The sequence below is a fragment of the Notechis scutatus genome, chromosome 1 (assembly GCF_049901735.1).
Source record: "Notechis scutatus isolate UNSWTSFEM ecotype Mainland chromosome 1, rNotScu1.2, whole genome shotgun sequence".
Lineage (NCBI taxonomy): Eukaryota > Metazoa > Chordata > Lepidosauria > Squamata > Elapidae > Notechis > Notechis scutatus.
This window is the reverse complement of record NC_142009.1, coordinates 267,040,100-267,050,485: the sequence shown is the minus strand read 5'-3', so window position 1 is coordinate 267,050,485 and position 10,386 is coordinate 267,040,100. Positions and strand designations below refer to the sequence as shown.

The window sequence follows — 10,386 nt, the reverse complement described above, 5'->3', positions numbered from 1 at the left end:
AAGTTACTGATGCATCATTTTCTGGTTTAAAAATATGCATATCTTCTTCCAATCTTGCTTTCCTTAGTACACATTCAGCTTATAAATTGATTAATTAAGGAGAAAGTGCATTGCTTTGTCCCAAAGATGCTTATCCAAAAAGTAACTGGACTTTCTTGGTTATTCCTTGAAAATGTTTCACTTCTCATCCAAGCTGAAGCCAGAACTGAAGAAGCTTCTTGTTTTCAAGGAAAAACCAAGAAAGTTCCATTGCTTTTTGGAAAAGTACCTTTGAAACAACCATGACCTGGATGATTGAAAATCTCCATAACATATATAGCTTTGTCTTACTCCATTGTAGACTAGAGCCAGTCCATTTCATCATGTTTCATTCAGATTGTGCCTTCTGGTTCTGGGTACAGAAAAGATTTTTCATTAGAACAATGAGATGGTCAGAGATTTCAATTTCTCAAAGAATATTCCATGCCTGACATAGTCAACAAACCTGAGCAAAACTTTTTCTATAATCATTGAAGCACACGTTGACATTTTATGTCATTTTTTGTTTTTTGTTTTAATGTCAAAATATAAATTTGAGACTTTATAATTTTAGAAATTAGACAGAGGAAATTAAAGATTCTACACAAAAAAAAGGAAAGCTGGCAAAGTTGTCTTTTTGGTGCAATAGGCTAAATGAAACTCATTCTTCTAACCATCAACTATTGCCCAAGAGAAATAAAAGTGAATACCTAATTCTGAAACAGCAATTTGACTCAAGAGGCCCTCATATTTATCATATTTAGCTTTTGGCAACTGCAGTAATATGTGCAGATATTGTCATACAAGAACAGACATTTGTCATATATTAGAGGTCCCAAACCCCCAGGCTGTGGAGTGGCACAGTCCGCAGCTCGTCAGGAACCAGACCATGCAAGCAAGCAAAACCTCATCTGCACACACATGGAATATAGACAGTGCAAGAAACAACACCCCCCGCCAGCCCATAGAAAAAACACCCTCCATGAAACCGTCTCTGGTACCCAAAAGGTTGGGGGCATTGTCATATAGTGTTCATATATTATCATTAACTCCTTGTCTGACACTAGACTTTTCTTGCAGTTCTTGCAGTAATCTGCACATTTGGGTCGTGGACTTACCATCTGGATACTGCCAGGAGAAAAGCACAGTGCTATGGGTGCATAGCTGGGCTCATGCTCCTAACACTTTTTTCCTTCTACTAATTACTCATACATCTCGCTATTAGTTACCCAACAGTTAGTCTTGCTCATATTGCAACATTCCTTGTTTGTTTTTGTTTTTTTAAGATAAAGTAGCACAAAATGATCCCTGGCCAATTCTACTGGGAATTCTCACAGCTTGTTTCTTTCTGCAAAAATACATCTTGCCATCTAACTATTACACAATCTTTAAGTCAGCAGTCTTCACTGAAAATTGTAACCCAATGAGCAAATACAGCCACTATATCTGAAGAGGAGCTCCTTGTAACTTATAAAAACCTGTGGGGAAAAAATTCGAAGATGAATCTTCTAGCACTATTGAGCACCTTATTGTTTTCCTTCCATAGACTTGCAACAAGTAAACCTGTCCAGGTGTGTCCTCAATCAGCTGAAGACAACTATCTTGACTTTTGCTTTGAAGAACTCATTTTTTGCATCTCTGCTATAGTAATACATTATATACATTAAAAATGTATTCTCTCTTTTGCAGGGAATTCTGAAAAACAAGGATTCAGGTAAGTTTGATTTATATTTATAAGTCTTTTATAAATCATTGTTATTAAAAAAAAAACATACCTTCTCACTCCTATGGATAGAATGTGTCTTCCTCAGCTTCGGGTCCTCTGCCAGAGACCTGGGAGTTTGAGAATTCTGTGCATTATCTTAGCTGTTCTTAGCAATGCACTGTTCTGTACAGAGCGCTCTGGTGTTGTTCCTGGGATCTATTGAAGTCCCTTTCCCATCTTAGGAGGCACAGCCCCCAGTGCTCCTACCACCACTGGAACTACTTTGGCCTTCACTACCCACATTCCACAGAACCAATTTGGTCTAGTATTTAAGGTTCTAGGCTAGAAATCAGGAGACTGAATTCTACTCATACCTTATGCATGAAAGGCTTAGGCTTTGGGCCAGTCACTCTCTCATCCCAACTAAACTCACAGGAGAAAATAGGAGGAGCAAGGAGCATTAGGTATCATCATGTCATTGAGTTATTTATAAAAATTGTAAAGGTAGAATGTAAATAAATAAATAAAATCTTTCTAGTTCCTCCTTCAGGATCTGGTATTCTTTCTCCTCCTTCTCCTTCTCCTTTCTCTGTTTAAAAGAAGCAGGATAAAAACTAAAAAGTGTTTAGAGGGAAAAGAAGAAAAGAGGTAAGAAAAAGACAAAGGCAAAAGTGCAGAAAAAAGGAGAAAGAAAAACAATATAAACAAGTGGCTTCCAGTTTTCTTTTACAACAGTTGTAAGTAAATTAACCTCTTACTTTATGTTTACAACATTACTAACATTTTCTATAATTTGTTTTTTCTAATCATCAAGACTGTAAGTCATATCATAATTTCATCTTTCTGGTTTCATACACAAAAATCAATAAGAGGTTCCAGCCAACATTAAACTTAGACAATGTCTTTTCTCCAGTCAAAATTGTCATTTTGGCTATCAGTTAAGTTATCAATTTTGTGCTAATGTCCTGAATTATAGCAGATTATTTCTGGTTTATCCAGATAAGAGGAAATCTGTCAAATATTTGAGTTTATAACACCTTTCCTTAATTTGACATCTGGAAATAGAATTCCTGTCCCATAATTATACATAGGAGGCTTGCTTCTTTCCTTCTTCAAATTAAATAAGTCAGTATGTTAAGAGAATTTTTTTCTCTTGAAGAAAAAGATGGCTTATGTCCTTGGTTTTGGAAATCTTCTATCTAACTGTTCAGTGTATATATTTTTCATAGTCATAGGACCATTTCTCTTTTTTATTTTCAGTAACAACATGATTAATAAAATCTACCAATCATCTGTACAATAGATTAAAGGCATATTGTGTCCTATTTATTTTCTTTCTCAAAAAGAAGATCCCCTAGAAGTTACAAAGACATATAGAAGAACTATTACTTTTTTCCCCAGGGTAAATAATAAGCGTGAGATCCAAAGTTATATATTTCCAAAAATGCTCTCCCATATAATCAGCCTATTATTCATAATAATGCTGCACCCCCTATGATAATATACTTTACTCCATAACATCAAAGTTGATATCACAATTTTACTTTTTCTTAAGATTATCCACCTACCATAATACAATCCTTTGTGAAACATGCATTTTCACTATTAGCAAAGGATTATAGACCTGACTTTGGAAAAGAGATAGGAATAAGTGAGCAATTAAGGGGACACTTTCAGAAAATATTATTCAAAGCAAGGAAAGTTGATTGCATGAGAAGGAACCCCCAAACAAATCCACTTCAGTTCTGTTTGGTATAAAAGGGGCCAATCTTGGACTTTCAAGATTCTCACATTCTACCTAACAAGAATAAAAAGCATCTTTCTGTGATGTTTTGGTGTCCTGTGTTAATCAATGGGCAATTGGTAGAGTTGTGGCATCATGATGAGCGGGGTTTTTACAGTCTTTTGTCTACCCCATCTTCCTTCCTTGATGCCTCCTCAGGCTGCAGCATCATACAATCCATGCAAACAGGAGGGATGACAAGATCCTTGTCTGCAACAGAGAAACAAAGAAAGAGATATCTTGGTTTTTTATTTTTACTGTGGATCTCCAGGATAATTGGCCATAGCTTGATCTTCTAAGATTCAGTCTTCTGAGGTGGCTAGAAAATATCACAGATGTAGAAGGAGTGTGCATTACCTCATAAGTAAAAGCACAAATCACCTCAAAGCCATATTTCACAAAATTTCACAGACTCCCTCTCAAGAGCTCTGCAGGAGAGCCTTCAGATAATTAAGAAGAGGTCAGACAGCTGACAGCAGGCAAGTGCATTTTATTCTTCCTGTTACTCTTCATATCCCCTCAAGCACAAAAATACAGCTGTTTTAGACTCTGGTGCAGCAGCTAATTTCATAGATGACATTATGATGCATTTGGCTTATCAGATGATCCTACTAGTTGAAATAACTGACAAAAAATTGCCTTGTCCTATTTTGCAATGTAAAAACTCCTCTACAAGAAAAAAAACACAATCAAAATAATTCTTACGACTCCAAACCACAGCTTCCTTCAGTGTCTCCATAGTGGTGTGCATAGACTGGCTATAAAATCATAAGCCCAATATCTACTGGAAGCAAGGCACTAATTTTTTTTATCTCAAAAGTATCTGCAGTACCATTTTTAGGCATCTCATTCTTTTCTTTCCATTTCTCCTGTACTCATGCCTGAATTCTTTTCCTTGAAAGAAAAATGCAAAGATTTCACCAATATTTTTGCAGAAAAGGAAAAAGCCACTGAGCATGTGAATATATTATCTATGTGAAACCAGGAGACCACCATCAGCTAAAAGGCACTATTCCATATCTACAGGTGAAACTCAAAAAATTAGAATATCGTACAAAAGTTCATTTATTTCAGTAATGCAACTTAAAAGGTGAAACTAATATATGAGATAGACTCATTACATGCAAAGCAAGGTAGTTCAAGCTGTGATTTGTCATAATTGAGATGATTATGGCTTACAGCTCATGAAAACCCCAAATCCACAATCTCAGAAAATTAGAATATTACACGCAATCAATAAAACAAGGATTGTACATAGAACAATATCGGACCTCTGAAAAGTATAAGCATGCATATGTATTCAGTACTTGGTTTGGGCCCCTTTTGCAGCAATTACTGCCTCAATGCAGCATGGCATGGAAGCTATCAGCCTGTGGCACTGCTGAGGTGTTATGGAAGACCAGGATGCTTCAATAGTGGCCTTCAGTTCTTCTGCATTGTTTGGTCTCATGTCTCTCATCTTTCTCTTGGCAATGCCCTATAGATTCTCTATGGGATTCAGGTCAGGTGAGTTTTCTGGCCAGTCAAGCATAGTAATCCCACGGTCATTGAACCAGGTTTTGGTGCTTTTGGCAGTGCGGGCAGGTGCCAGGTTCTGCTGGAAAATGAAGTCAGTATCCCCTTAAAGCTTGTCTGCAGAAGGAAGCATGAAGTGCTCCAAAATCTCTTGGTAGACGACTGTGTTGACCCTGGACTTAATGAAGCACAGTGGACCAACATCAGCAGATGACATGGCTCCCCAAATCAACACAGACTGTGGAAACTTCACACTGGTCTTCAAGCATCTTATAGTGGTGTGCCTCTCCATTCTTCCTCCAGATTCTGGGTCCTTGGTTTCCAAATGAGATGCAAAAGTTGCTCCCATCAGAAAAGAGGACTTTGGAACACTGAGCAACAGACCAGTTCTGTTTTTCGTTAGCCCAGGTAAGATGCTTCTGATGTTGTTTGTTGTTCAGGAGCGGCTTGACAAGAGGAATACGACATTTGAAGCCCATGTCCAGGATCCATCTGTGTGTAGTGGCTCTTGATGCACTGACTCCAGCCTCAGTCCACTCCTTGTGAAAGTCCCCAACACTTTTGAATGGCCTTTTCCTGACAATCCTATGCAGGCTGCGGTCATCCCTGCTGCTTGCGCACCTTTTTCTTCCATACTTTTCCCTTCCACATAACTTTCTATTAATGTGCTTTCATACAGCACCTTGGGAACATCCAACTTCTTTTGCAATTACCTTTTGAGGCTTTCCCTCCTTATGGAGGGTGTCAATGATGGTTTTCTGCACAGCTGTCAGGTCAGCAGTCTTTCCCATGATTGTGATTCCTACTGAACTAGACTGAGAGACCATTTAAAGGCTCAGGAACCCTTTGCAGGTGTTATAGCTTAATTAGCTGATTAGAGTGGGACACTTTGAGCCTAGAATATTGAACCTTTTCACAATATTCTAATTTTCTGAGATTGTGGATTTGGGGTTTTCATGAGCTGTAAGCCATAATCATCTCAATTATGACAAATCACAGCTTGAACTATCTTGCTTTACATATAATGAGTCTATCTCATATATTAGGTTCACCTTCTGAGTTGCGTTACTGAAATAAACAAACTTTTGCATGATATTCTAATTTTTCGAGTTTCACCTGTATTCAAGAGTTAGCTATTTAAAAAGACCCTCTGGATGTTAATCTGAAGAAAGGATTCATCTGCCCTTTGTCTTCATCCACATCTGGATCATTAATTTTTTTTTATTAAAAAAGAAAAAGAATTCTTCTTTGAAGCCTATTCATGACTGTAAGCTTCTTAACCATGTGGCAATTGGGAACCACTACTCACTGCCCCTCATGTCAGATCTACTGGATAGCCTCCAGAAAGCAAACATCTTTACTAAATTAGAGCTGAGAAGAACTTACAATTCGATCCCAATGAAAGAGGGCCATTAATATTTGACAAATTTTAGCAATCAATCTGGAAAATTTGAGTAATGCTCTTTTGAATGGTTAATTGCTTCATAGTCTTCTACTGATTAATTGATGAACTATTTTATGATATTTTAGGTGAATATGTAATGGTTTACATGACACACTGATCTTTAGGAAAGATCTGCCCTTATATCAGAGTCATATCAACAATGTTGTAGAACACTTTTGTCAACATAAGCTGTCTGCTACATGCATAAATGTGCATTTGATCTTCACCAGTTGGGTTATTTGGGTTACTGGATCTCTACAGAACATGGATTAGGCTAAGTGCAATCAATTCACCCATAAAAATAATCTAGAAATGTGAAAAATCTCCAGTGTCTGGGGGCTTTGTCTATTTTTATCAATGATTCAATGATTTAATTTTGCAGGATGCCCCAAACCATTCAATTTATAAATTTATAAATTTATCAAGATGTAAATTTATCAAGATGGCGACGCCCAACTAGGAAGGTGAAGACCTCGCTCCTGAAGCATTACCTCCCTATAAAGCCATCACCCGCACCAGAAACCACTTTTAAAGATGCTGTTACATCAATAACTGTGAGTAAACCTGAGCCCAAAAAACAAGCCCAAAAACGCTAGATTCTGAAGCCGGTGGAGCCCAAATATAGCCCTGCTCTCCTTCCCCAGAGAAACAAAGCCCTCTCCTTCACTCGGAGCCTGCCTACAGAGAGCAAATAACCTACCTTCATTTGAATCCCTCACACAGCTGATAGAAGTTGTTTTCCACGCCAGACAATGCATTTCTTTTAATATCCCCCATGCAGTTTTCACATCTGTTAGCTGGCAGAAAAAAGAAATAAACAAGGAGGGAGGAAAAAGCCCTGAGGCTCGTACCGAAGAGGGCCCCTCCATCCGAACTAAGAAGAGACTTGGTGTGGCTAGATCAAAGCTGTGGCTGAAGTAAAAGGAAAGGAGCGATCTTGCAACAGCGTGCTTAATCCTGGTGGAAAATCACTCCAATTTCTGCAGTGGAATTTTCCTTGGAAAGTGGAACTCTAAGGAGGAAAATAGCTGCGATTAATGATCCGGAGTTACTACCAGATTTAGTTGGAAGTAAAGGACAGATCGGATAAGTTAACCCAAGCCACGTGACTGTATTTTTTTTTCTACTACTCAACTTGAAGAGCTTTAAGAAAGTTTTACACTATTTCAAAACCCTTTGAGCATCGTGTTACAACTACAGAGTAATAGCAATCTACTATTACAAAGAGCAACAAATTCCTCTCAGTCAACAACAGCATTAACCCTTTCCTTGCAGACTCTTAATACTACCTCATTACTTTAATCAAACACTGATTAACTCATTACCTCAAAACTTACAACTTTCTACCTCATCACCTATATCAACGGTTAGATAATCAATTTCTATAAAATATTTTATTAATGGTTCAATTGATTTATTGTCCTAATTGATTAGTGTGACTAGAGTGTTTAGTGCAAATAGTGTGATTACTGACTAGTTGAAAAGATCAAGATTCATGTAATTTAATTGAATAGTAAAATCAATGATTTAGTGAATTTAAATGAACAGTGTGATTAATGATTAGTGTAATTAATTGATTAGTGTTTAGAGTAATTAATTGATTAGGCTGATTGATTAATTAATTGATTAATTAATTGAAAATAAATTAATTGATTAGTGATTAGAGTAATTAATTGATTAGGCTGATTGTTGCTCAGGAATATTATCTGACTAGAGATTACTGCAATTGATTGTTTGATGTGATATTGGCTATATAGATTACCCAAAATTGTTCCTTTAATTAATTCAATCAATGTACTATCTTAACAAACCTACCATGCCAAAAAGAAAATCCAATGTCAAACCACAACCTAAAGAGAAGATAATCCCCACCAATGAACCACAAGACTCCTGCACATGCCTTAAATGCTACAAAAATCTAAAGGATAATGAAAACTCCATCAAATGTTCTCTGTGTAAAAATACGCTCATCATGACTGCTTGGGATTACCTGAGCAAATGATTCAATACCTAGAATCATCCAATGAGTTTCCATATCTCTGCAAATCATGCAGACCCAAACTGGATCTGTCTGAAAGAGTTGATACCATCGAAACCATTGAAACATCCCTTAACACCATAGTAGCATACCTGGACGCCATAAAAGAAAGAATATCCAACCTTGAAAAAAAGACACAACGCAAAAACCTGAACATCCAATAGCTACAAACCACATCTCTACCCAACAACCACAACCCAATCCAAAACCCAATCCACAAATAAACACAACCCAGACAAATATTGATATCCCAATCCTCATCAGAGAAGCCGTTGAGCGTGAACGAAACGTCCAAACGCCATCTTATTTGGTCTAGAGGACATCAATGACAATGATGACATCACAACTGTCCGAAACATCATCAGTGATTATCAAGCATCAACCATCTCCGCTGATGAAATACTTGACATTTCCCGCATTGGCCGAGAGCTCAAAAACAGAGACGGCTCTGTGGCCCCACGCTTGTGCAGGGTCATCTGCAAAAATGAATCAAGCAAACGTACATTCATTTACACTATAAATTCACTCGCCAAAACCAACACCAACCGTAAGAACCTCCGTTGTCGCCCTGACCTAACCATACAGCAACGTGCCCGCTCCCGTGTACTCCGCACTGAACTCAAAAACGTCTAGACAATGGAGAGAAGGACCTGTACATTGACTACCATGCTGACTGTATCAAAAGTAAGCCACACAACCCGCAACTCAGCTTTAACCCTCAACCACAACCCTACCTCAACCGATCCACCATCACCCAAGACTAGGCATGCACGCCCTAACTACCTCAATTCCAACTACTACTGGCCTTAAATGCAAACTACTCAATGCAAGAAGCCTCGTGAATAAAATACCTGAATTTTTCCTCCTACTAAATATGGCTAAATTCGACATTATATTTGTCTGTGAAACATGGCTCAATGCATCTCTCCCTGACTCCATTACCACAGTAAGGGACTATCATGTTTACCGATCAGATCGTGAAATTCGTAGAGGAGGTGGTGTTGCTATCTTCTATAAAAAGTCCTTACATCTAAAAATATCCAAGTTACCCAGGAGCTTGCTCTTCCTGAGACCATCATCTGTGAACTATCCTTAAATATCACAATTCGATTCTTACTATGTTACAGAGCACCTGATTATGACATCGAACATGTAAACAAGCTAAATACATTACTAACATGGGCTGCATCCTGCCCATACCCTTTTATCTTTCTTGGTGATTTCAATCTACCTCATATTGACTGGACCCTAAATGAATGTACAACTGAAATCATACACACAACCTTCTACAATGCTATTACAAATCTGGGACTGGAACAACTAGTCCAACAACACTAGACTAAACAACTGCCTCGATCTCATCTTCTGCAACAGTTTGAATTTAATTTACGGAATACAAACTAAAGAACCCTTTTCCAGCAGTGACCACAATATGATTGACTTTTGTCTCAACATACGCCCACACAAAAATCACCACAATGATGTAATCCCCAATTGTAACTTCAAAAAGGCAACTATGATCTTATAGACAACGATCTCTCATCCCTTGATTGGCAATCTCTATTCACTGGATGCAATACTGTTGAAGACCATTACAATATATTTTTACTTGAAGTCAAAAGAGTCATCAAACTATATGTACCAACAACAACTCCCAAAACAAAATAAAAAAGCAGATTACCCATAACAATAAGGAAACTTCAATCCAAAAAGAGATCACTCTGGCGGAAAAACAAATCTGGTCACGTTGCCAATTTCAAAAGCCGATACAAAAATTTATGCCACCAGATAAAGACCGAATGCACCAATTATCACATTAAACAAGAGGAAAACCTTCTAAGCACCAATTCCACCCGTGCTTTTTACAATTTTGTAAACAACAA

General features: G+C 37.6%; 1 protein-coding gene across 2 annotated transcripts in view; it reads left to right on the top strand.

Moving 5' to 3' along the window:
• The first annotated feature begins 1,397 nt into the window (after positions 1-1,397).
• LOC113414250 (astacin-like metalloendopeptidase) overlaps positions 1,398-10,386 on the top strand; it is a 32,812-nt gene continuing 23,823 nt past the window's right edge. The window contains exons 1-2 of one of the 2 annotated variants that reach the window (XM_026671027.2): positions 1,398-1,589; positions 1,708-1,732. In XM_026671027.2, coding sequence (XP_026526812.1) covers positions 1,518-1,589; positions 1,708-1,732 — 97 coding nt within the window. In that variant the 5' untranslated portion in view covers positions 1,398-1,517. The remainder of the gene's footprint in view (positions 1,590-1,707; positions 1,733-10,386) is intronic. The other variant, XM_087951282.1, reaches the window with a different exon arrangement.